Here is a 26,543-nt window from a genome sequence, read left to right on the forward strand (position 1 = left end):
TGGGGTTCCTCAGTCACGGGGTCCCTACTGCACATCTCCCGAGAGCCTGGCCCAACAGGCCAACCTCCTGCCACCCTCAGGACAGCGAAGTGCCCAGGCGAGTGGACACTTGCCCAAGACCATGCCTCCGTCCCAACCACACACTGCCATCCCTCACTGCACTCCCTTCTCCAAACATCTAGAGCCCCCGGGGGTAGCCCAGATGGGCCAATGGAGGTGGCCCAGGTGGGCCCAGGGTGGCGATGGAGAACAGAGGCTCTGAACTCGCACAGAAGGGGTTCAAACCCTGGCTCTGACACAGCTGCAACTCCTTGGGCAAGTCCCTCAGGGTCTCTGAGCTGTGCTTCCTCATCTGTAAAATGGGGTGAATATCTCCATTGGGTTGTTGTCAAAGGAGATGATTAGCGTGATGCCTGGCACGGAGTAGGCGCTCAGCAACGTGCGTACAGAGGGATGAGAGGGGAAGCCCTACACAGTCGTACGAAGTGGAACATCAGGGAAAGGGCTGCTGAGACTCCTGATCCGCCCTCCCCGTCCAGGTGAGGCAACAGCCAAGAACTCAGAACAACAGCCTGGACTTGGCCCCGGCCTCCCGACTCTGGTCCAGCACTCCCTCCCTACTCCCATGCTGCCTCCTCTCACCAGTAAATGCCCTCGTGGGGAGGACTCAGAAGGGCTGGTGCTGGAATGTTCTGCAGGGGTGAGGGCCATCACCCCGGGCAGCCTCCTCCTGAAGCTTCCCTTGTGACTGGAATGAGCCCCCATCCCTCACAGGGCCCATGTCCTCATCTGCAAAACTGGTTTTTCTAGGCTTCCGGTTCTTCAATTTCTTTGGTCAAAGCCCTGACGGGGAGAGGCCATGATCTAATTCTTCCTTCCCAGCCAACCCCCCCGCCTTCCCAAGCTGGCCGTCTGGCCTGCCCTGGTCCCCTGGGGCACTGGGCCGCCTGCAGGAAGGACAGCGGGGCGGGAAGGGGCGCAGCTCTGCCTCCTGAGATTTCAAGGAGCCAGGGGGCTTGGATCACACAGTCCCTACTGTATCGGAGCCGCCGAACATTGAGTTCCTAAAAATCATCAGCCCCCCACCTGCCTACCAGTCCAGGAGGGGTCTCCCCAGCGGCCGCTTTGCCCATGGAAGGAAGCGTCAGCAGGTGGCACTGCAATCATCTCAGCAGCAGAGAGGAGGGGACATGCTCAGCGCCAGGTGAGGGGCCACGCCAGGAGGGGGCTCTTACTTGGAAGGTGTTAGACAAAGGTGTAGTGGAGTCCGTTGCTTAAGGGGGGGTAAGGTGGCACCGTCCTGGAGGACAGCGGGGCTTTAGGCGGGAGGAGGGCCAGATGCTGCGCTAGACGGGCAGACAGGAATTAAGTGGTGCGTTAGGTTCCTCGTCTGCCCCTGCAGCACCAGACGCCCTGCGCGGCAGGACCAGGGCGCCGTGGGCCCCACTGCCCACCACTAACGGCCTGGGCTTGCGGGGGCATATCCATGGGGCCTGGCCGGGGGCCTGACCTGCAGTTCCCAGAAATGTCTCTGAGCTGGAGAGAGGGAGCAAGAGCGAGGAAAGGCTGCAGCAAAGGTGGCCACTGAGCAGGGACGTGATTGCGGGGTGTCAGGGTGTCAGGTCTGGGGCACGCTCGCCTGCTGGTGGTTAAGGAAGCCAAGGACAGTAGGTCCACATAGGTAGAGCAAGCACAGGCCAGAGAGGAGGGCACTTTATGGCAGGGAAGGTGCCCCTGCTAGAGCCCTGGACATGGGAAGGAATTCAAAATCGCCACGATGGGCTCAGGGAGCCCCAGGATCATTACGAGGAGGGGCCCGGGAAAGCTGTCTGCTGTCTCCCCAAGGAAGACCCCCTCTCAGCCCACGCACATGTCCTCAGGGGAGTCAGAACAGCAGGGACTTCAGTGACTCTGTACGGGATCCAAGCTGGGAGACAGAGAACAGGCTGCCCCTTGTCCTCGGTCATACCCATGGTTCTGCTTCCCAGGGCCAGCCACTTCAAGGTCCAGCAGGCCCCACCTGTGGTCACTTCTAGACCCTTTGGCCAGGGTTGGAGGACTGGTGGGGACTGTGACCCCACTTCAGGCTCTATGACCACCCCTCTCGCACCTGGCCAAGGGCACCACCTAGACATGCAGTGGCGGCTGCATCTGGGGAGAAACAGCACTAGGTGAACTGTGAGAGCTCACACAGGGAGGGCACATGTGGGTGGGGAGAGGAGCCAGGAGTCTCTTTCCTGGCGCGCGCGCGCACACACACACACACACACACACACACACAGACACACACACACACACACACTCCCATCCCATGGTGCTGTTTTTTTCCCACTGGACAGCAAAGTCCCACTTCCCAAGTCTTGCTTTCTGGCACAGGCCACTCTGATAGGTGAACAGTGACTTTGATTTGGGAACCAAAGCAGGGACCCCAGGGAGGGTTAGAGGGGCCCCATTCTGCCTTGCCCCAGTAAGAAATCCAAGCACTAAAAGGCTTTCCTGCCCCTTCTTCGTGAGGCCAGAAACCTTAGCCTTGACCCCTTAGCTCAGGAGAACAGGAAAAACCTGTTCACAACCCACAGTCTCAGAGAAAGCGGAATAGCAGTACCACTCCCAAGATTTAAGAATGAGCTATACACCCTCTCCCGGGACACTCCTGAGCCCCAGTCCCCCTCGCAAGCCCTGTAGTGCGCCTGGGACAGGGGAACATACCACTGTCCCTCAACTACCGAGCCTGACGCCTGCTTTTCCACTGACCCCGACAGGCCATGTCAGGCCGAGCCCAAGGAGCAGGGGGTGGGGCCCAGCCTCAGAGGCTGTCCCCAGGGCCTCACCTGCCACCTGCTTGCTGCGCTGGGAGGCCTCTGAGGCCAGGGCGTAGGAGATGTTGATGATGCGCTCCTGTGCCTGCAGCTGCGAGTCCAGGTCGGCCACGCCGTCCCGGTCCTGGCTGGACACCGGCTGCAGGTTGCACATGCTGTGGGAGAGCCAGAAAGCAGGCTGTAGGCCTCGCCACCCCCAGGCACCTGCCTCAGGAGAGCAGGGTCTCCCTGGCCGGAGGATCTCACCCTTTTGGGGGCATCAGATAAAAACGGTGCACCTTCTCTCCAGACAAAGGTGCACATGCTTCTCCCCAAACACCTAGTCACAGCTTTGTTCCTCCTTTGGCGAATCACAGACCTCAAGATAAGAGTTCCAGCTCTAAGCTCCTATTAAATCCAGACGGGAAAAGGGTAACCGGTCTCTGAAAGGGAGGCCCCCAAATAGCCAGTTTATGTTTCTGAGGCTACAGAGGCTGATGCGACAGGAAAGCCACTTCCCGGGGTCCCATCCCAGCCTCCAGGGATGTGGGCAAGGCCTCTGGCACCTCAGGACAAGGCTGGGCCCCTGGCTCTGGTCTGGGGATCTGTGTGAGGGAACATGGGCCCTAAGGCTTGGAGGGCCGTCCTTGGGGCCTATCTCCAGCTGTGTCCACTTCACCACCACACTTGGCTCCACTCCCCACGCTTGCCAGGGCCACGGGACACAGATTTGGGGCCAAGGGCCTAGGATGGCCCTCTGAGTGCTTTAGGACCTCCCAGATGACCTGGGCAAGCTTCCTGGCTGATCTGCGGCTAACGTGCTGAGAGCCGGCCTGCTCCTTGCCATGAGCGGCGCTGGTCTGAGACGGAGGCCTGACAAAACACATTCCCCGGCCAGCCCAGCCCAGGGCCCATTCAGTTGCGACACCCCTGGGGTCGGCCTAGCCGGTTGTCAGGGCTCAGGCAGCATGAGGGCTGACCTGGACCGGGCAAGGATGTTACGGATCTTCTCGGCCTTGCGGTACCGCGCCTCCAGCTCCTCCAGGCTGGGCGGCTCTTCAGGATCCAGCTCCACATAACGCTCGGGGATGGAGACCTTCTCTGGTTTGGAGAGCTGAGGAAAGGTGGTGGGAGGCACAGATGTTGGGTTTGGGACCTGCTCCCCGCATCCTGTCCCCCGCCACGAGGTAGGCGGAGGAGCCCGCAGACTTCAGCGATTTGCTAAGATCACAGGGGCAGTTCACCGTGCAGTCCCGATCTGAATCTGGGTCTGACTCCAAAGCCCGTGTTCTATCTACCGTACCAGGCAACCTCCTACAGGCCAAGGGAAGGGAAGGGGGAAGGCAAAATAACTAGACCAGTAAGCCCTGAGGATACAAATGATCACCCTAAAAGCTACCCTTGATGTGATCTGACCTCTCCAGCCACACTGACCCACCTCGGCCCCTGCTCTTTCCTCTGCCTGGGATGCTCCTTCCTTGGGCTCCATGGCCTCTTTCTCATCCTCCCAACCTCACCTCCAGAAGGCCTCCCTGACCCTCCTTCTCCCAGCCACCCACCCCTGCCACTCCCTCCCGTTTCCCATTTGTTTCTCCACTGTCTAGAGCAGGGACTTGGTACTTAGCAGCCCTTCAGCAAACACTCCTTGGATGGGTGGCTGGAGGGCTGGGTGGAGGGATGAAAGAAAGTGATAGTGCTTTCTGCCCCTACAAAAGACCCAGACAGGAGGCAGCCACATTGAATCTACTGCTCTCAAGAGGAAAATGACCCCAGCTCCTCCCCTCACCAGGCCCTCACACACACCCAACAGCAACCTCAGCTTGGTGAACCTTTACGTGGGCCAAGAACGCTAAAGGTAACTTTTGCACACACCTCAGGGAATTTTTTTCTTCCTTGAACTACATTAAAATGGGGTTGGTTGAAACTTCCAAAAACAAGCTAAATCCAATCCCAGGGCAAATCTGGACTTGAATTTAAGCCCATGCAGACCTTTCATTCTGGTGAAAGATGGCAAGAAATAAGCTCTTTTCTGTCATTTCCCATGAGGGCAGATGCAGAGGAAGGAAGCAGATTACATTGTAGCAGGAGGGATTTAGGTTAGAGATAAGGAAGAACTTTTTCCCCTGGCTGGCAGGCCAATTAGGACACCGCAAAATGCACTTCCATTGCCAAGGCAGTGTGTAGAAGCTTCTTTTGTGGACCTGAGAAAGCACGGACCTTTGGCTGTTTCAGAGGTGCCAAAGGGAAAAGGTCTGAAGGTAGGGGACTAACCTCGTTAAACCCTGGAGCCCCAGCTGATCCCAGAGCCGAGCAACTCCACAGGCGTCCATTTGCCCCCATCCTGTCTGATCTATCCTTCATGTGGTGAGAGCATTTCCTCTCATGCAGTTTCAGGCCAGGCCAAGTCCTCATACAAATATGTTTGGGATATCTGTGGGCCACTGTGCACTCCATTCAACAGTCGTCATTCAGCAAATATTTACAGAGCATCTACTGTGTGCCAGGCCTGGTGCTGGGTGCACAAAGGTGAACCAAACAGCCAAAGACACTGCTCTACAGAGCTTACAAATGGCACAACATAGGCCACAGGAGACCACCCTATGTCTTGAAGACCCTAAGTCTGTCACGCTCTGACTCCCTTTCTCTTCCCTTGGGTAAGACACGGTCCTGACCGGTTACTTGCTTTTCTGGGCCCGCCCGGCCATGACGCGTTTGAGCCACCAGAGGGCGAAAGAACCCAGACCAGACCTATCCAGGTCTCCTACCCTGCCGTGGCTGGATATTTCACCTGTGATTTCTAAACCTGCCCTGCCTTTTCCCCCAAGTCTGACTGCCCAAATTGGCCTGACTGGCCAGATGCAAGACCAACCCCTGGTTTTCCAGGGAACATATCCTAACAATAACAGCTACCTCATCACATGCCTACTATGTGCCAGGCCCCGTGCTCACAGCTTTCTGATCATTGCTAATTGTTCGGGCAATGTGCTGAGTCACTTAACCCTCCCCACAACCCACATTACTGCTGAGGAAACTGAGGCACAGAGAAGTTAAATGACTTGCCACAAATTACAAAGAGAGACAGATCTGAACCTGCATCAAAACGCCTGGTCTCCTCTTACTACCTCCAGGTGCTGTTCATCTATCCTCCTGGGCCACACTGAAACCGAGCCTGTCCCCATTCAGGGCAACAACCCCCCACCCCACCCCAATGCCCCTGGGAGGGTTGGTCAGGCTGGCGTCTGAAGGCTGGGCCTCCTGGGGGCAGCGTGAAGGAAGCCCCTGCCCTCACCTCTCTGCTGATGTCCACGTCATAGTCTTGTGGTTCCAGGTCCAACTCAGTGACAGGCATAGCCTGCACCTTCAGCCAGCCATTCTCCTCCTTGTCCTTTCTGTCCCCTTGTACGGCCCGTTCCAGCAGCTGCAGGTCAAAGTCCTGCTCGCGCTTCCACTGGTAACAGAACAAGAGGGTGAAATGTAGTCACTTCCTGGCTATCCCTTTTGGGTAGGTCTTGCAGGCACTGGGGTCCTTGGGAAGATGGGCCTGTGACTCATTAGGGAAAAGCTGTGTGACCATGGACCTCAACCTCATCTCTAAAACAAGGCAGCAGCAATCCTGGGACACGGATGGTCTCTGCTGTGTTCTGAAACTCTGTGACAGAGAGAACAAGGCCTCTGCCCCTTTGATGCAGCCGGTCTCCAGACCGCTGATTTCTCTCTGATATGGGCCCCAAAGTGTCCAAACCTCCCGGGCACGGGTCTAAGATCCACGACTTTAGACTCACAATGGTCCCCAGGGATATAGGAGGCTCCCAGGTCCAAGGAGGTGACCCTAAAACAGAAGCTGGGACAGAGCTCAAGAGAAGAGGTTTGCCGTTTCTGTCGCATGACAGATCACGGAAGCCCTTCTGGTTCAGGAGCCATGTTGTTCCAGCTCAGAAACAATGGGCGAAACAAACCCTCTGAGGCCCTGGTAAGCAAGTGGAATAGCCAAGAGCCTCTCTAGCGGGCAGTCCCAGCAGGACACAGTTAAGGGCAGGGAATAATGCCCCCACGGTGGGACTGGGGAGGTGCAAGCAGGAGCAGCTTGCGGCCAGGGAGGCAGATAAGCTGCTGCGTATCACGCAGCTATTTGGGGCAGATGTTTTAAGTTAGAAAAACCAAACACATGTAAAATTTAAATGCTAAATCAAATGCAACATTTCCAACTCTGTAACAAGCAGGCTTCACAGAGGGAAACTCTAACCCAGCCACTTTAAGATCCCAGCACAATGGTTTGGCTCCGCCGCAGCCTTCCTAAATCACCTGTGGCCTGCATCACCACAGGTCTCAACGCTGAGCAGGTTGTTGAGAGGAGGGAACGGGCCCAAAGCCTCCCTTTTCTTGAGCAGAAGCCAAGCAGACACTTCTCCATCCCAGGTTGTCTTCTCCTTCCCACCCCACCCGCCTCACAGCGCCCCAAGTGGTCACCGTTGTCTTTAATGCCCCCTCAAGCCCGCACTCACCCAAGCCCCAAACCCACGGCCATAGCAGCACATTTCACCCATTCGTGCACAAGCTCTCCATACTGACTCTACGTCAACGTAATTGCTTTTAGGTGACGGTTTCCAATTAAAGTGTAAAAGGATTAGGCAGTTGAAAATTCAGGGATGAAAAATTAATTTCATGATTCACAAAACACACATTTTCTTACACGCTCACCAGTGCCCCAAAGAGAGACAAGACCTCACATAAACCCAGCCTGATTGTTTCCACAAACAGAAAAAGTTCACTGGACTCTACAATGTATCCTGGGGAAGAACCACGCCAATCCATTATCATTAAGCAACACGTTTATTGGCGCTGAGGCAGAGACTTACAGAAGTCTTTTTTCTTAAAGAGAAAAATTACAAGGTATTCAAGTTACGATTTTTAGATCATTTTTCTACATTTGAGACATCAGGTTGTGAAAAGTCAGTTTTACCTCATATGACATTTACTTATAAAGTTTAAAAGTTACTGGCTTTGCAGCTTTTCAGGATATGAGTATCCTGGGTCTTACCCCTTTGGTGTCTGAGCTAACAGCTGCAGAGAGGCCCTCTGAATACAGATCATAATGTATCTTGCTACCCGTTCAAGTTATTAAATACTAGAAACACAAAAAGTTTTCCGTAAGAAATTGTGCCGATGGGGCTGGAGGAATTAAAACTGAACCACCTCAGACTTGGCAGAATTTATTCCAACATGCAATCTCTGAAGTCTGTGACTACTGTCCAGATGTGAGGCATGGACTTTGATAAATTCATCATGCCCAGACCTCTGACAATGACCACGGCCCTCAGGCAGTGGGGCTGGCTCAAACTTTTGGGGCAGCTTTTGGGATAAGGGAATTATGAGTCAGTAAGCCTGCATAAAGGGGGCAGCAGAAAGGTGAGTCACACATGGGAGTGCTCACTAGGCTATGGAGAAAAGAGCTGCTATTATAAGCCTGGTAACAAGAGCACAGGCCAGTTAGAGAACGGTTGATGCAAATTAGAAGCGTCTGTAGACACAATCAGGCAGGATTAGAGAGGCAATGAGCGGTAACGCTAAAAGCAGAAGAGCTTGTGCAATGAATTAGGGGAAGAGCAGTCAGGCTAGAGGTCTAGGGAAACATTTGATTTCAAACAACAGGGAAAAGTCAAATGGAATGTTTCCAAAAGGGACCTAAGGCGACTGTGGGCAGGGTGCCATGCCTGGAAGCACCACCAGGCGGCAGCAGACGCCCCGGCTCTCCTGGGGCATGGGGAGGCCCGTCAGCACCGCGGCAGTGGGAGAGCCCCAGTCCTCGGAGGTGAGGGCCACCACCCTCTGCTCAGCTGCCCCACAGGGCACCTGCTTGGAGGTCTGGGAGGCTGGTTGGCTTGCACTCCTCCTCCTCAAATCATAGCACCATCCTTCTCCTCCACTCCTTGAACCCTGTACTTCCCAAGTCCTTGGTTCAGCTGAGAGACTCCGAATGCTTACAAAGGCCTCCCTCAAGCTCGACTGCAGAACTGACTGTGGACGTTCTCTCTGGCTCCTGGGCTCCTGCAGTGACATCCTCGTTCCTGCTCTAGTTCCGGGGCGCCCTCTGACCAAGTCACACTTGCGTCCCGGCTTGTGGACACACAGCCCGTGGGGTGTTCTCTGAGCCATCCAGGTCGACAGCCCACTCTCTCGGGGCTGAGAAGTGCTTGTGTCTGGGGGACTCGGGGAAGCTCTGCTCCCTGTCCCAGCCCCGCCTGCCTGAACCCTCCTAACATACTGAGCCGAGATCTCCAGGGAGTGGTTGGCTGAGGTAGCGGGACGAGGGCAGACCCGTCCTCTCTCCTTGGCTCAGCGTCCTCTTGCGCTCCCGGACCAGCGCCTTCTGGTGCCGCTTCATGCGCTCGAGCTGCTCCTCTGCGCTCATCTTGCCCCGCTGGTGGTCCCCTGAGTACAGGCGCTCCAAGGCACTCCTGGGTCTCTGAGGGGCAGGAGGGACAGACAGGGCAGCTGGGCTGGGAACACAGAGGGCAGCCACCCCGCTGGCTTCATCCTCCTCTCTCTCTCACTCTCTCTCTCTCTCTCTCTCTCTCTCTCTCTCTCTCTCACACACACACACACACACACACACACACACACACCACACACACTCTCTCCAGATGGGCTCCTCCTGGCCACTGACAAGCACCTCCTCTAAGCACACTCGTGGACATGATACCGCTGGCCCTCGCGGGCTCTCTGGGCAGCACCCAATTCTGCAGATGCAGACACTGAGGCCCAGGCCTGTCCAGTTGGGCAGAAGCACATCATGGGCCACAACTCAGGGTGTGACTCACTGGGCGAGACTGGGGAGAAAGGTGGGAGCCCCTTGGGAAATGGGGAGGGCAGTGTGATGCCCTTCTTGGTGGGCAGTGGTGAAGGCATCATGAGCACCTGGTGACAGGGAATCTGAGCTCTGGAGGGGTCACCTGACAGGATCACCAGTTACCGTCTACCTCGGGGCCCTTCCCTCTGTGCATGAGGGAGCAGTGAGTCCCTGAAGAGCTTCTCAAGGCCACTCACAGGGTAGGTCACCTTGCTGCTTTCGGCATCTAGACCCCTCCGAAGCGTGACGTAGGGAGCAATGGTGGACGATTGCTGGAGCCTTGACGTGGACCCCGAGAGCCCTTAGTAAGGAAAGAGAAATGCAAGTGGATTTGTGGTGAGGAGGACAGGCTACCAGCCCCTTCTTGATCATCTCCCACTCCCGTGAGGGGACCACGAGGATCCAGCCAACAACCCACGCTTCTTCCTCCCCAGGGCCCGGAAGAGCAAGGCCCCAGGTAGGGAATAAGGGGCCAGCCCATGGGTGCCCTCTGTCCCCAAAGGAAGATCTGGGGACTACCCTCGTCTTCCCTCACATGCAGAAGACCTGGGCTGCTTGGCAGGAGGAAGGGATGGAGGGCGAGGAATGCCCTGCATCACTTCCTCCTGATGAACTCCTATGCATCCTGTGTGACCCAACTTGGGTGCCTGCCTGTGAGAAGCCTTCTCATATGCTCCAGGCAGAATCAGTTATTCCCTGTATTCTTCAGTATATTCACTGGATACTGCACTGACCACAGTGTCAACATGCCTGTCTACAAATTCAACAATGCCTGGTTGAATGAATAAATGACTGAATGAATAAATGAAGAATGGAAAGAAGAAGGCACCAAGCATTTACTGAGTACTTACTATATAACAGGCAGGCATCGTGCCAGGCATTTCATATAGATTTTGTCCCGCTGGCCCTACAAAGTAGCATTACCTAACCACTGCGGAGGTACACAATCTAAAGCTCAGAGAGGTTAAGCAACTTGTCCAAGGTCACATGGAACCTCAGCCCGTGCTTTCTCCACTAGCAACATTCTTATCAAGGCTGGTCCCTGACATCTGGAAACGGGCATCACACTGAGGACTCCACCAGCATTTAGTACATAGGAAAAAGAATGATAAACGTCCTGCAACGCCAGAGACTCCTAAGCAACAAAGAACTGTCCTGCCCACAGGCCACTAACACTGCCATTGACGAACACCTCTAGGCTGTAATGAATGAAGGGAAAAGGGTCCCCAGGCACAGTGCCAAGGGTTGTGTGGCCCAACTCAGCAAAAGCCAGTCCCCTCCAGGGACCAGCTCAGGACACAGCAAGCCTACACAGCATCGTGGGCTGGGAGTCACATAACCCCATAGGAGTCCAAATCATGGCGGTGTGGCCTCCTGTCTTCACACCCTGTCAACGGGGGAAAGCGCCTGACCTCCCACCAAATGAGGGAGTGTGGTCAGGCTGCTCTGGGGTTCCAGATGGCCTCCTTTTAAAAGGATTTCAGAAAGAGGATCTGGCTATGGGGGAAAATAGGGCATGGGTGAGCCTAATGGCCTAAATCTGTTCCCACCCCCATCTCAAAGGGATAGGGGAGGAGAGTGAGAAGACCCAACTGAGGAGAAAGGTGTGTTTGTTTCAATAAAGGACTCATTGAGTCTTAGAGTGACACAGAAGAGGAGAAAAGCCTCTGGAAGGCATGAGATGGGATGGCCAAGCTGATGACAGTCACCCAACATCCCAGCCTGCAGGGTGGGATTCTGGCTCTATCACTTATTGGCTAATTGGCAAGTTGTTTCATTTCTCTGGGCCTTGGTTTTCTTATCTCTAAAATGGGGATAACAATAGTACTTCCCTCACGGGATTATCATGAATCTTAACTAAGTGAATATAATAAAGTGCTTAAAACAGCACTGGGCTTTATAGTAACTGCTATTATCATTGTTCCCCGGGGCAGATGTAATAAAAGAGGATGAAATCAGGATGTGAGCCAGAGGCAGGAAGGACAGGCCCTCCCTACAGCCCAGAGTCCGCTGACAGCTGCTACCCAGGCTGAGGCCCCACGCTACAGGCACAAGGGTGTGAGGACAGGGTAGGGCTGCGGAGCAGTGGTATGGCAGTGGTGGGGATGCCCAGGAAGACTCCATGGAAAGTCTCGCCTTACCTCTGCCTGGCAACGTCTGGTACCTGCTCTCAGAGCCCACGAGTCCCAGGGAGGGAGGGGCCATGTCCCCACTGAAGGTCGCCAGCTCAGGCTCACTGACGTATGACCGGAGTTCCACCTGTGGGCAGAGTCTGAGGCCGTCACACCTGCCCCACCGCCGTCCCTCTCCCCACACACATTGGGGCAACCCCAGGGGTCCCCCCTGCTCACCCTTGAGTCCCCGTTCAAACACTGCCCCTGCTCCCGGTCTCGCTTCCTCTCGTCTGACTGCCGCTTGAGGCCCCTCACTGAAGTGTGCCGGATGATGGTGGCCTCCCTCGGTAGAGGTGGCACGGCCGGGGGCTGGTCCTCCGGGCTGTAGAGCTCAGGGAGCGGGGGCCTGGGAGGTGCCTCGTCTTCCTGCTCAGAAACAAAACCAGAAACAGTGCCCGGTGAGAGAATGCTCAGTGGCACCATCACAGTGGTGGCCCAAAGGGAAGGAGCAGGCCACCTTGGGTCTGCAGGGAGTGACCCCTTCAGCCCAAAGATGCCAACGTTTCCCCTGGTTGAGCTGTGAGGTCGGGAGACGTCTCTGCTCCAACCCCATCCTTCCCTTTGATTCACACATCTTCCATTTTTCAAAGTGTGATCTACACACAATCCAGAACTCAGGACACGGGTCCACGCTCTCATTCCACTGGCTCGGAGTGCACCGTCAGGGGAGGCAGGCTGGTAACTCTGTGTTTACCTGTATGTTTATGACAGCACCCCACCACCGCCACCCCATCCCACCATGCTCAGACGGAGCCAGCCCGCGGTCCCTGCACCGTCTCTGGATCCTTCAGCAGGCTGGGGATCTGAGCAAGGACCATCTACATCCTCCTGCCCTTTCTATCAGAAATGCACATGGTTACAAAATATTTCCTCCTTCCTGACTCAGGCACAGAATAGGCAGTCAGGATGGGTGACTCACTGCCTTCTCCACAGCCCACTCCCTGGGCTGGGATGAATGTAACTATTTTCCTTGAACCCCCCTGTCCACAATGGTCTCTGAGGGCTGTGACCTCTCTACAGACCGACAGCCTGGCCCCTGACTGCCATGAACACCCACTCCTGGCACAAATGACCATCCAGACTCCTTCCTCCTAACCACCCCCTTTCTTAGCCTCGTTTTGCTTTGTTTTTCAGAGTTCAGGAAAGGGTGCTGTAAGCTTGTTTTGCAAAAGTTTATCAGCACTCTTCTAAAGCAACACATTTCATTATTGTGTGAAGTTTAAGCTGCCTACCTAAGATACCCAGAGGCTCTCTGAGCATCAGTGGTTTCCAAACCCTGACAAGATCTTGGAATCACCAATTCCTAAAAAAGCCCCCCAGAAAGATAAACGCAAACCATTGACTGCCTTTGATTGAAGGGAATAGAATGTCTGGAGACAGAGGGTGGAAGGGAGGGAGACATTTTATTACATACTTTTTTATATCCTTTGATTTTGTACCCTTTCAGAGTATTGTTTAATTTAAAAAATGACATTAAACTTAAGAAAAGCCAAATAAAAATGAAAGAACTGGGCTTCCCTGGTGGCACAGTGTTTGAGGGTCCGCCTGCCGTTGCTGGGGACACGGGTTCGTGCCCCAGACTGGGAAGATCCCACATGCCGCGGAGCGGCTGGGCCCGTGAGCCATGGCCGCTGAGCCTGCGCGTCCGGAGCCTGTGCTCCGCAACGGGAGAGGCCACAACAGTGAGAGGCCCGCATACCACAAAAAAAAAAAAAAAAAAAAGAAAGAACTATAGCTACATGCAACAATATGGGTGAATCTCACAAACATACTGTTGAAAGGACGCAAAATATGAAAGAATAAATATAGTATTATATATGGGCAAAATAGAAGTGTTTCGGATGCAAATATAGGTAGTGAAACAAAACAAAACAAAAAAGCAAGGAAATTATCAAAAAAGTCAAGATAGTGGTTACCTCTGGGAGAAAGAGAAAGGGCCTACACTGGGAAGGGACCCACAGGCCCAAGGGCTTCTGATTGCTGGCAAAGTCCTATTACTTAGTCACAGATGTAGAGAACAAATGTATGGATACCATGGGGGAAAGGGGGTGGGGTGGGAGGGATGGGGAGACTGGGATCGACACATATACATTATTGATACTATGCATAAAATAGACAACGGATGGGAACATACTGTATAGCACAGGGAACTCTACCTAATGCACTGTGGTAACCTAATGGGAGGGAAGTCCAAAAGGGAGGGGATATCTGTATGTATCTGGCTGATTCATTTTGTTGTGCAGTGCAGGATAACAACATTGTAAAGCAACCATACTCCAGTAAAAATTAATTAAAAAAAAAAGTCCTATTTCTTGGTCTGAGTGTTGGTATGAAATGGGTAGTCTCTTTATTATTATTTACTAAATTATATGTCCATGTTTTTTTGTTTGTTTGCTTGTTTTTTGCGGTACGTGGGCCTCTCACCGTTGTGGCCTCTCCCGTTGCGGAGCACAGGCTCCAGACGCGCAGGCTCAGTGGCCATGGCTCACGGGCCCAGCCGCTCCACGGCATGTGGGATATTCCCAGACCGGGGCATGAACCCGTGTCCCCTGCATCGGCAGGCGGACTCTCAACCACTGCACCACCAGGGAAGCCCAATATCCATGTTTTATGTCAATTTCAGGATGGATATCATTGTTTCACAGAAAAAAATATAAAACAAGCAACCAACAATAAAAATGGTAAAACTGGTGAACATACATACAACTAGGAGGGGAGAGAAGACCCACCCACCTTGGTGACCCTGATGCTCAACCAAGTTGAAAAGCCCTGCTTCCGAGCCACAGCAACCAAGCTATGAAGAGGAGCCTCTGTCTTCATCTATTTCAAGCTGCTTGTTCTGCACAAGGGGAAACTGAGGATGCTCAGAGAGGGTATGGGCCTTGCCTGAAGACCCAGAGACAGACAAGGGCTGGAATCCAGGCAGTCCTGCTCACAGGCCTTTTTCCCTTTGCTCCTCGTCCCAGGGGGCAGGCATCTTGCATTATATTAGCACCCGTCTGTCCCAGCCATTCCTGCTACTTGTTTTGCTATTTTCTACCTCCTGTTTTGTGGCTGGTGCTCCATGACTCTTAGATCTGGGAGTGGGAAGGAAATCTCAAGATAAAGAAGTTCACAATGACCCTGGTTCCCTGCACCTGTCTTCCAGCTCTGGGCTCTAGACCATGGCTGGAAGCAGGTGAACAGGGAAGACCAGGTATAGGAACTCGTGTGTTTTAGCCAGCACTGTGCACTGATCTCGTCAGACGTCCTAAGCATACACGGTGCCCAGGCAAAGCTCCTTCAAGCCCTTGTTGGCAAAAACCTAGAGGTCTCCATTCCAAGGTCCCCTCTGCTATAGCTTCCCTGTCACTTGGACCAGGCCCCTCATGCTTTCCAGCCAAGGCTGGCCTGCCCTGGAAACATGAGCTATCACAGTACCTGACCACATCTTTTATTTCCTTAGAACCTTCTGTGCTCCCAGACTCAGCCAAGGGCTTGGCCTCTCTCTATGCCAGGCAAGCCAAGGTGTTGGCCCAGGCAACCACATGGGGCACATACCTAACCTGAGGACCAGGGCTGAATGTCCAGTTACATGTCGGACGGCACAAAGAATGGTCAGGAGATGTGGATTGGATTCACTAACTAATATGGAGACCTTATGCAAATTTTAACACCTTGGGCCTCAGTTCTCTTATCTGTGGGAGGGAGATGCTGACCTTCCTGTCTATACTCCAAGAGGTTACTGTGAAGATCACATGTATCCTCACAACCCAGCACAATCCTCAGCTGCAGATGGAGATATGGATACTCTTCTGCTAAGATGAGCTCACTGCCCAAACCGCAGGTTTGCACGGAGCCCTGCGTGGGGCAGCCACACACTTCTCTGCACGATACAGATCACAAATTCTGCCCTACTCAGTGCAGTCACTGCCTCTTGCTAGGCTTCAGTTTTCCCAGCTGCAAAATGGGAGAGGTGGGCTAGATCGCCTCTAAAGGCCCTTCCAGTTGTGGGAGACTAAGCACAATAATGGCAGGAGCCCCTACCTCTCCTTAACTGCTCAGGGCTCAGGAACCCCTCAGGACTCTGGCTGGTCTGTCTCCCCAAGCTTCCCTAAAAGCTTCTCTCCCAAGAGAAGAGGACCTGAGGACAGAGAAGGACAATCATCTGCCAGAGAGGAAACGACAGCGCCCAGCTCCTGGTCATCAATACTCACAACTTTGGGCTTCGTCTTGGTTGGTGACTGAAGGGGAGACGTCACCTTCCTCAGCTGGGGCAGGTGAGGTCGGTACGGCACGTAGGTTTGCAGCTGGGGGAAGAGTCGAACCTCCAGAGGGGTCCGCATGGGGCTGATGGGTGGGCTGTGGTGCAGGAACGGCTTGCTCTCAGAAGAGGAGATTGAAGGCACAGGCGGGTGAGGAAGCAAAGGCACTGTTTTTCTCTCTGAGGGGTGTGGAGAGAAGCAAAGGGTGCGATGAAACAAAGACCCTCTTCCTCGGAGGACAAGGGGAGTGACTTAGGCCACGAAGACCCGACCTCCCCAGGGGCCATCCCCCAGGCTCCAGACGCTGGCCTCCACCACCCCCACCCCCAGGAAGATGGCCCGCTTACCCGGATTTTTGACCGATTCCACCAGGATTCTGAAGTTCTCTTTATTTGCACTCAGGCCTGCAATGACATCTTCGATCCTCCAGAGATCCTTCTGTATCTGCGATTTCTCCTGAGGAAGATGAGGCAGTGGGTTCACTTCCTTCTTACCTCCTCACCAGAAGTTTCTTCTTAGGACTTCTGCTGTCATTCAGACAGAGCCCCTCACCCTGGGGGGGAGTATCCCCTTGGAAACCCCACCAGGTCTAGAGCCAAGCCTGCTTCACAGCTTCCTGGGCAAGTGCAGACATGAAAGATGCCCAAGGTCCAGGGGAGAAGCTTCAGAGAAGCTCTCACAGTCTACCTTTCCTGTTTCTACCTCATTTAAAAATAGACTCCCTTAAATACTGTATGATTCCACTTATATGAGGTTATCTAAAGTAGCCAAATTCAGAGACAGAAAAATAGAAGGGTGGTTGCCAGAGGCTGGGACCAGGGGGAATAGGGATTGTTTTTTTAATGGGTACAGAGCTCCAGTTTTGGCTGGGGGGAGGCGGGAATGCAGATTGTTGTTTAATGTGTACAGAGTTGCAGTTTTTCAAGACGAAAAAAATTTCTGGAGATTGGCTGTGCAACAATGTGAATACACTTAACAGGACCAAACTGTACACTTAAAAATGGTTAGGTAAATTTTTGTGCTACATACATTTTACAATTTAAAAAAAGACTGTCTTAGGCAACCATGGCAGAAGGGAAGAGAAGGCAAGGCCTAGAGGTTATACCATCCCTAGAATATAAAGAGCATCTTTTTGAAGACAGAGCTGAATCTTGGGATTTGGGATTTAGTATAAGGGGCAGTGGATATTATTTGGCAGTAAAAAGGAATGAAGTACTATGTCTGCTACAACATGGATGAACCTTGGAAACATTATGCTAAGTGAAAGAAGCCAGACACAAAGTGCCACATACTGGGCTTCCCTGGTGGCGCAGTGGTTGAGAGTCTGCCTGCTGATGCAGGGGACACGGGTTCGTGCCCCGGTCCGGGAAGATCCGACATGCCGCGGAGCAGCTGGGCCTATGAGCCATGGCCGCTGAGCCTGTGCTCCGCAACAGGAGAGGCCACAACAGTGAGAGGCCCGCGTACCGCAAAAAAAAAAAAAAAAAAAGTGCCACATACTGTATGATTTCATTCATACGAAATGTCCAGAATAGATTAAGTCCATAAAGACAGAAAGTAGATTAGTCGTTGGCTAGAGCAGGGGTAGAAAGTTGGGGTGGGGATGGGGAGTGACTGTCAATGGGTGCCAGGTTGCTTTTGGGGCTTGATGGAAATGTTACACAACTGACTGTGGGGATGGTTACCCAACTCTGTGAATGTGCTAAAAAAAAAAAAAAAAAATCAGTGAATTACATACTTTAAAATAGTGAATTTTATGGTATGTGAATTACACGATAAAGCTGTTATTTTTTTTAAAAAAGTACGATGGGAAAAGAGGCAGGCTACACAACCATGTGCAAACTCTGAGAAGCTACACCCAAACCACCAGGGAAGAGGCCCTAGAAAGAGGTAAGCAGGGTCTGCTGTGATTAAAGGGTCGTGGGCACCTTTTAATCGAGTTGTGTAAACATCAGATATGGTATTCTTTTTTTTAAAAATTATCATGCGGGGCTTCCCTGGTGGCGCAGTGGTTGAGAGTCCGCCTGCCGATGCAGGGGACATGGGTTCGTGCCCCGGTCCAGGAGGATCCCACATGCCGCGGAGCGGCTAGGCCCGTGAGCCATGGCCACTGAGCCTGCGTGTCTGGAGCCTGTGCTCCGCAATGGGAGAGGCCACAACAGTGAGAGGCCCACGTACCACAAAAAAAAAAAAAAAAAAAAAAAAAAAATTATCATGCTCCCACCCCATGGACTTAAAAAGGAGGCTCCACACCCCTATCTCCTTTCCAGGTACATCGCCGGCCTCAATTGGAAGAGTTCTCACGTGTGTGATATTTATGGACCACTGCTCCTGGATACATCCCCACAGGGCTGGGCAGTGAGCAGGTTCTCAGGACATGTACGCTGAATAAATAAAGGACCAATCACATAAAATTCCCTGATCAAATACTATCTAACAGGCATAACAACAGACATCTGAAGCCTCCCTCCTAAGGGGAGCTCACACTCTCATACTCTCTCCACCCTTCCAACACCAGTGCACATCCTCAGGGCTGATAAGCAAATAACAGGCTTAATGTTCAGCTCCTCACTAAAGAACGAGTGTCCTAAAACAGGCACGTTACTGAGCTAACAGGATTATCTCTAGAGCTGAGGTCCCCAAGCAGAGTGCTGGGAACAGGTAAAGAAGGAACATGGGGTTAAGATCCTCTCTCCCTCTCTCTCTTTCCTCCCCTGGCAGTCTACCTGGCGTACTTCTACCTGTCGGTTCACAATCCTGCCCCCATTTTGCCTGTCACCTCAACATGTAAGAGAAGAGCAGAGAGAAGCAAAGGCCAGAGAACTTCAATCCAAGGACGATGGAATTTCAGAACTTAACGACAAGGTGAAGGAAGCTTTTGGGGAACACGAGAGTGGGGTTTCATACCTGTATCCTCACATCACACCAAGCAGGAAGGCTCCAATGTACTACATTCAGCAAAGGCTTGAACTCACTGTCCAGAAGTACGGACACCTACACATAGCCTCATCTCTCACTGACTCTCAGGGTTACCTGGAAGTTCTTTTATCCTCTGGTTTCCCTGCTTGGGTGGCCATGAGGATCTTCATAAATAAAGCTACTCATCTTTACTCAAAAGGCTATGGGTTTTCTCACAGCCAACCCTGGCTAAAGAGGGGTGAGTTTCCAAGCCCCATTACTGAGAATTTGCATATGGGGCTGCAAGCCTATCTCCAGCGTCAATGATTTATTCAGGACTCTAACAGCTTGCCTGGCCTAGAATTACACCAAAGAAGTTAGCACAGAGCCTGCTCAATGAAAGGCTTTGTGAGCTTCCCAGGTCATTGTGGCACTCAGGGAAAGCATAAGCAACGCCACTAGGCTAGGTGGAAATCAAGCTGCAGGGACCAGGCTTCAAACTGGCCTATCTCCTAGTAACTTATAGGGCTAAGTTCTCTAGGAAGTCTGTGACAAGACCTATACATGGCACCCATTTGTTTTTTGGAGGGAAAAGAAGGATTCTGGGCCTGCTGTATGTTAAATTACCACGAAATAAGGCACAGTAGAAATACAAATAGCCAATAATCATTAAAAAAGATGTTTAACCTACTAGTAATTAAATGAATGCTAATAAAAACATGATGTCCTTTTTCAGCATGCAGACTGGCAAAAACTAAGAAGACTGATAACATCAAGTGTTGGCAAGGATGTGGGTAAACAGGTTCAGTACTCTCATGCACTATGGGTGGGAGGGCAAATGAGTGCAGCCTTTCAGAGGGTGATTTGGTGGTATCTGCCAACATTTAAGATGTACACTCATGTCAACCCAACAAGTCCACTCCTAGGAGCCTATCTTAGATAAATGCTCATAAACAAGCTCTAAAGGCAGTTACACAGATGCTCACTGTGATACCATTTATAAAAGCAAAACACTGAAAATAACTTAAATGCCCATCAGAAGAGGAATGGCTAAATAAAGTATGGGATATCCACACTATGAAATCTGTAGCATCAAGACCAACAATGTCTAATACAATTTCTGAGATTATGTAAATCTTCCATAATCTGTGCTGTCCAATACAGAAAGCCAGTAGCCACATGAAATAATTCTGGTGTGACTAAGGAATATATTTTTAATTTAGTTAATTTTGATTAATTTATGTTTAAATTTAAATAGCTACCATACAGGGCAGCATAAACTTGGGGGTATCTTTCTTGGAAAGATTTCCATTACATAAAGTTATGACAAAAAAAGCAAGTTACCAAACAATGTGTAAGTATGATTCCTGTTTAAGTAAGCCCAACTCCCTCTCCCAAATAAATTATATGATACTATGTACGTGCATACATTTGGAAATGCACAGAAAATGGTCTGGAAGGCAACACTGCAAACCAATGGCACTGATTACATGCTGGGAAGGTGAGGGACTGGGCAGAGAAGGGAAGGAGGGAGGAGGATCTTTTGTGTCCTGTTTTGGTTTTGCTTCTCATTGTTTGGATTTTTCAGGGAGATGCATTTATGTGTTTTCTGTATAATTAAAGAAACATAAGGAATGAAAAGCTAAAAAAAAAATTATGGCTGAAATTAATGTGGATGGTTGAAGTCCAAGAAGATAAGTCTAATGAGACCGAACAGTTCAAGGAACTAGTAACTAGAAACAATTGTTTAAAGGACTTTGCCAACAATATTCACTTATTTATTTTCAAGCCACTATGCTAAATACTGGGGATACAAAAAGAAGAGGAAAATGTTAGCTCAAATTAAGGGAAATTATGGGAAAAAACCAACAGCCACAGGAGACAGACAAGTTCTGGGTGACCTCACAGGCCAACCCTGAACTACAGGCAAGAGTCTCCTCCACATGCTCCTAGACCAGGCTCTCTAGGACCAGCTCTAAAGCGGTGAGTGGAGGTGAGTGGAAGCATAGCAGGGCCTGGGAAAAGCCTTCTAGTCCACAAACCTAAACCTGCTCCCGTATTCCTTCGGTTTTCTGGGGTGATGCTGATGTGAAGAGAGTCAACACATTCATTAAGTCACTTGAATGAAGAGGCCTGGCTAGAACTAGTTCATCAATTAGCAAGCCTAGCCCCCAGACTGGCCCAACAGGCTGCCTTGTACACAAGAACCCTCAGTTAATGCTTGCTGAATTCAAATAAATAGAATTTATGTCAGGGTCCTGAAAGAAGAGATACAGATCTGAAGTTAGGTTCAAAAGCAGGTTATTTTCCATTTTCAAAACTTTGAGGGTGGGGTAGAAGCCTGGTTGGGCACCCAATGGGGGAACACTGGCAGCTGGAGGACCCAACCTGCAAGAAGGAAAACCACACAGGGCCTTTCTTCCTCTCAGCTTTGGAGGCAGAGGCAGCCACCAACGGGGCAGCCTGGTTTTAGGGCAGAGAAGGCAGGACTCTAAGGCTGCCTTTCCCAAGTGAGGCAGGGGCCACAGCAATGGGTATCACCCCACCTGGCCTGAATTCACACTACTGATCAGGTGAAGGCCTGATAACATCTATCCTCAGGAGTCCGGGAGGGAAGGAGGCGTGGCTTCCTGCTGCTAAGTGAGTAGCTAGGAACCCAAGGCAGGGCCAAGAACCAGGAACACAGATCACCCTCAAGTATCTGCAAGGTTAGGTCACTACTGTCTCCCCTTGGGGCTGTTTCCCCAAATGACCAGTAGTAAAACCCTTAGAAAAATGCCCAGGAGCTTGTCTTTGAGAGCAGAGAGGCAGGGGGAGCTGAGGTGAGGCTTCTCACAACAACCTGGCTGGGGCAAGGGTTCCCCAAGGGAGCGCTTGGGGTGGTGAGCAGGCTGAGTCCGGGTGCAAAAAGAGAAGGCCCCTGGGTAGGGCTAACATCCCCCACAGGTGAAGACTCCAAGAAGAAATCAGAGCTCAGAAGGGATGAAGAACCCTTGGGTCACCTGGAAAAAGAAGGCTCTTCTGTGTTGCTCCTGCAGGGTCTGCTTCAGCTGCTCCACATCTCTCTCTAACTTCAGGTATTCATTCCAGGCATTTTCCATCTCCTGTTGGCCAAGGAAATGCTTCTGATTCTGCGTTATGACATGCCCACCCCTCAGAAGGCCCCACGAGCACCTGTGCTCCTGACCACTGCTGACCCGACAGGGGAAGAGGGAAGGGGAGCCTGGTGGGTCTCAGGCAGGCCTGGGGAGAGAGACAGGCCACCTGCACCATCCCCTCTTCCACCCTTGGGGATGCTTTGGTTCCCAGCTCTGGCAGAAAGGGCCTGTACCACATCAGATAGACCAATAAAAGAGCAGAAATTCTGACGTCTCAGAGTTAACTGCGCACAGATCAGGGGAACAGCCTTGCAGGCTGCTCTCAAACATCTGACCCCTTGGGTGTCACTGTAGCCACCCAGGAGCCACTGAAAGAAAGCACCTTAAGGCACCGGTAGAGACAAGGTAAGCTTCTGTGAGGAGGCAGCCTGGAGGCGTTCTGCTCTGCCAAGACTCTCGCCCCCGGCCACCAACTCCACTACAGCTTGGGAGGTGAGGAAAGCAGCCCCCCGGCCAGCCCATGCTGGGGGGTCAGGGGAGCGTCTGCCACCCTCCACACCCTCCACGCACAGTGGACTCTCTGGAGAGCTCTGCCCGGATGTGGACAAGGTCCTCCTGCAGCAGCCTCTGCTGGACGGCAATCTTCTCCAGGTGCTGGGGCTGGTCTCGGTACTGCTCAGTCTGTCTGTGCAACACCTCCAGCACGGATTCCAGCTGATCCTGCACCAGAGAGACCGGGGCCAAAGAGCAAGGGAATGGCAGAACATTCCAGGGAGGCCGTCCCCTCCAACCCCGCCCCGCCACACCAGGAACTAAGCAAACCTGCTGGATCTAACCGAGGCTGAAGGGGCCAGTGCCCAGCTAGGGGCCTGAGAGTCAAGGCCTCTGATTCCAGCTCTGACTCTGTCCGTTGGGTGGCCTCCTGGGACAAATCACCTAACAGCTCTGTGCCTGTTTCCTCATCTATAAACTAGGCATTAGGCCATCCACTCCTTAGGGGATAAACTATGAGGCTAAATCAAAGAACAGATGGAAAACTCTGTAAGCACTTGAATAAAAAGGCCATGTTAGGGCTTCCCTGGTGGCGCAGTGGTTGAGAGTCCGCCTGCCAATGCAGGGGACGCGGGTTCGTGTCGTGGTCTGGGAGGATCCCATGTGCCGCGAAGCGGCTGGGCCCGTGGGCCATGGCCGCTGAGCCTGCGCGTCCGGAGCCTGTGCTCCACAACGGGAGAGGCCACAACAGTGAGAGGCCAGCGTACCGCAAAAAGCAAAACAACAACAAAAAAGACCATGTTATTTATAAACCTTGAGCATCACAAATACAATGCCTTGTTAAAATGTGGAAAAGAAAAAATTCACACGAAGTGTCTAAGAGACCAAACATCAGTGGCTACCAGCCTATTCGTCCCCTCCCAACCAGACTTGCTTCACCTAAGGCCCAGATCCTTAGAGGAAAGGAGCTTTAGGAAGTGAGAGCCTCTGCCCTGCTACGACTCTGGCCACTTTCTCCAAGGCAGCTGCCGTTTCCCTGGGGTTCAGGAGCCTGGGGTCATCACTGCAAGCCAGTGGAGCCGTCCTCTCCCAGGCTCACCTCACAGCGCTTCCACGGAGAGGTGGGGGTGGCCCAGAGCAGAATTAAGGTCAGGGAGGTAGTACTTGGAATAAGTAGGCTGAGGTCTCCCTGGAAGGTTTCCTCTGGGTTCAGACAGAAACCCCACAAGAAATACCCTTTAAATTCAAAGACATTGTTCTGAATAAACTAACAGACATCTGTTGTCCAGTACTAACATGAGAGTCCAGTCTATACTGAGGAAACACAGGATGACAAAACCCCTGCCACCCAGCCCAAGACTACGCAAAACCGATACATACTTTGTTCTCCTTAAGGGCTCGTATCTTGTCTTCCAAGTCCTGGAGGATCCTGTCTTGTTCACAGAAGACGCTCAGTTTAACCTGTGAACAAGAATAGGTTGGAGAGGGCTCCCCTAGTGGCACAGTGGTTGGGAGTCCGCCTGCTGATGCAGGGGACACGGGTTTGTGCCCCGGTCCGGGAGGATCCCACATGCCGCGGAGCGGCTGGGCCCGTGAGCCATGGCTGCTAAGCCTGCGCGTCCGGAGCCTGTGCTCCGCAACAGGAGAGGCCACAGCAGAGGCCCGTGTACCGCAAAACAAAACAAAACAAACAAAAAAAACCCCAACATGTTGGAGAGGGCCTGGGATGATGAGAAAAGGCCACGGCTTTGGAGCACGATCCCAAAGCCTTTGGCTATAGACCCATCCAAACCCTGCCTGAAGCTGTGGGTCTGGAGGCAGCAGGCAGGTGCGGGGTCAGCCTGTCACTCTGCTCACTCACGTCAATGTCACTCTCGGCAATCTTCACTGGCTTCAGACTTCGGTCCTTGAGAAGATCCCGGCCTGTCATCTGGGAGGTGAACAATTTAAAGAAGGTTTAACCATGGGGTTCGGAATCAGAAGTCAAGAAGGAAAGTTACCCCTACAACGGACAGGTGTGGAAGTCTCGTCAGTGGCAGGTAGGGTCACGGCATGGAAAGGGCAAAAACTTGGACAATACCTGCTTTTTTATGCTTATTTCATTTCAGGGAAAAAAGAAAACCTTTTTGAGATCTTTTAGTAGTACTTGTAAATTTCTCAAATTGAAGAAAACACAGACTTTCAAGTTACAGTATCATCAACTGTAAAGGCTTAAATTTGCTCCAAGTGAGTTCAGTATGAATCTTGGAAGATTTGCCACTGATAAGAGAGTTTTGCTACTAAACCTGGGGTCAAACATAATTAACAGAAGTCCACGACCCCGCCCAGGGCCATAGGATGGGTGGACCAAGAAGAACTAGCAAATCCCTTGGGCATCGTTGAGCCTTACTTCAAGGAAGTCTGAACAGCCCACCTCCCCATGACTAAGATCAGCCTTCCTCACTCTTCTGCTATTTGGGAAGAGGATCTGGTCAAGAGAAGAAACCTGGATTGTTCCTGGCTGAGGTTTTCAACTGATCCCTGAATAGCTGTACTTGCAATACAAGTTACAAGCTACCCTGTCCTCTCAAGAAAGGAAACCACAAAGCAGTAGACAAAAATCACCCAAACTTAGAAGCCAGTGGAATTTCACAACATTTGCCATCTTTCCCTAGACCCAGCATGGGCGACACGTTGCCCATCTCTCACTGACCCCTACGAAGTTAAACACTAACTCTTTTAGTCCATGTTTTCATTTCCTCCAAATCTTCTTCGTCAAAAACTGTGCAGGGGCAGGGGAACCATTTTCACAGATGTACCCCCGTGGCCAAACCAGAGCCAGGTCAAACGTGCCCCTTGTAGGGGAGGCCGTCTGGCTGAACTCCATTTTGCAGATCTGACCAGAGAAATGGAGGATGGAGCTAGCCATAGCAGAGTCACTATGCAGAGGGTCCCAGTATGGAGGGACACACAGCTGCTGGAGAAATGGCCCTCACTTTCTCCCTACTCCATTAAGTTTGTGAGTGTGAATCAGAAGCAGAGATATATTAGCAAACATTCCCCTCAAAACTCAAGCCAACCACGTGCCCAAATCTAAAGGTCAAGGTGAAGGTCAAGGGAGAAGCCCTCTCCACGCCTTGAGCTGAAGGCTGAGCCTGGGCTGCAGACCTGCCCCCACTCATTCCCCTGCTCCCTTTGGCGGCACAGTAGAGGACAGGGACCACTGTCTTCTTTATCTTGGTAAAGTCAGCCCCGAACGGAAGGCCTGGCACACTAGAATGCGCTCGGCAAATTGCTTATTGCCTCACAGGTAGGTGAAAGGGAAATACATGTAGGTCAGTCCTAGAAAAAGTAGAACTCCAGCCAAATTCTGCTCTTCAAACTGGCAAATTATGTGTACATACAACCATACACACAGTCACAGAACGCACTGACCACAGCAACAATCCACAAAAAATGATGGCTCCTGCAAGGGTAGGGGGCGCAGTGGGGGAAGCGAGGAAGGGGAATTAATCCTGGTGAACCACCAACACCAGGCAGGTGTTGAATTTCCCAGGCAGGACTTGGGACCCTAGCAGGTAGAGGGAGGGGAGTCTTCACTCTGTGTCACAGTCCTTTGCCAAAGTGAGGGGCCATAAGCTTGTCTACTCTCCAAGGGGCTGACCCTTGCCTCACTTCCTAGGAAGAAATCATTTTCAAATTGAGATAATTCTTTGGGGACTTCTCTTAGCAAAACTCTTCCCTTTATGTCACTGAAGCTTTTTCCAGATGATATGTTTTTGATACTGAAATAGCAAGGCAGAGAGTCTAACTGAGCAATGCCTCATTTATCCAGCACCATCAGGCAACGAATGAGGTATTTCTGCACAAAAAGGGCACTTTCAGAAAGCTGTCTTTTAAACTTTTTGATGGAAAGCTTTCTAAAAGTATGTCCTTTACTACCTTCACAGAACACTGAATATAAATTCAACCTTTTGGGGGATGAATCAGAGTCATTACAAAAATCAGTAATA

At 51.9% G+C, this 26,543-nt stretch overlaps 1 protein-coding gene across 2 annotated transcripts in view; it reads right to left on the reverse strand.

Annotated features, from left to right (window-relative positions):
• Positions 1–1,245: 1,245 nt before the first annotated feature.
• Positions 1,246–26,543, reverse strand: part of PLEKHA7 (pleckstrin homology domain containing A7) — a gene marked incomplete at both ends in the record, with an annotated part of 134,366 nt that continues 109,068 nt past the window's right edge. The window contains 14 exons of one of the 2 annotated variants that reach the window (XM_079707701.1): positions 1,246–1,346; positions 2,832–2,974; positions 3,779–3,912; positions 6,088–6,246; positions 9,061–9,261; positions 9,843–9,946; positions 11,787–11,904; positions 11,997–12,185; positions 16,016–16,242; positions 16,411–16,519; positions 21,964–22,065; positions 22,630–22,779; positions 23,932–24,012; positions 24,413–24,481. In XM_079707701.1, the coding sequence (XP_079563827.1) occupies positions 1,246–1,346; positions 2,832–2,974; positions 3,779–3,912; positions 6,088–6,246; positions 9,061–9,261; positions 9,843–9,946; positions 11,787–11,904; positions 11,997–12,185; positions 16,016–16,242; positions 16,411–16,519; positions 21,964–22,065; positions 22,630–22,779; positions 23,932–24,012; positions 24,413–24,481 (1,887 nt within the window). Of the gene's footprint in view, positions 1,347–2,831; positions 2,975–3,778; positions 3,913–6,087; positions 6,247–9,051; positions 9,262–9,842; positions 9,947–11,786; positions 11,905–11,996; positions 12,189–16,015; positions 16,243–16,410; positions 16,520–21,963; positions 22,066–22,629; positions 22,780–23,931; positions 24,013–24,412; positions 24,482–26,543 lie in introns of those variants that run through there. The other variant, XM_079707702.1, reaches the window with a different exon arrangement.

Source organism: Hyperoodon ampullatus (assembly GCF_949752795.1).
Source record: "Hyperoodon ampullatus genome assembly, chromosome: 7".
NCBI classification, from domain to species: domain Eukaryota; kingdom Metazoa; phylum Chordata; class Mammalia; order Artiodactyla; family Ziphiidae; genus Hyperoodon; species Hyperoodon ampullatus.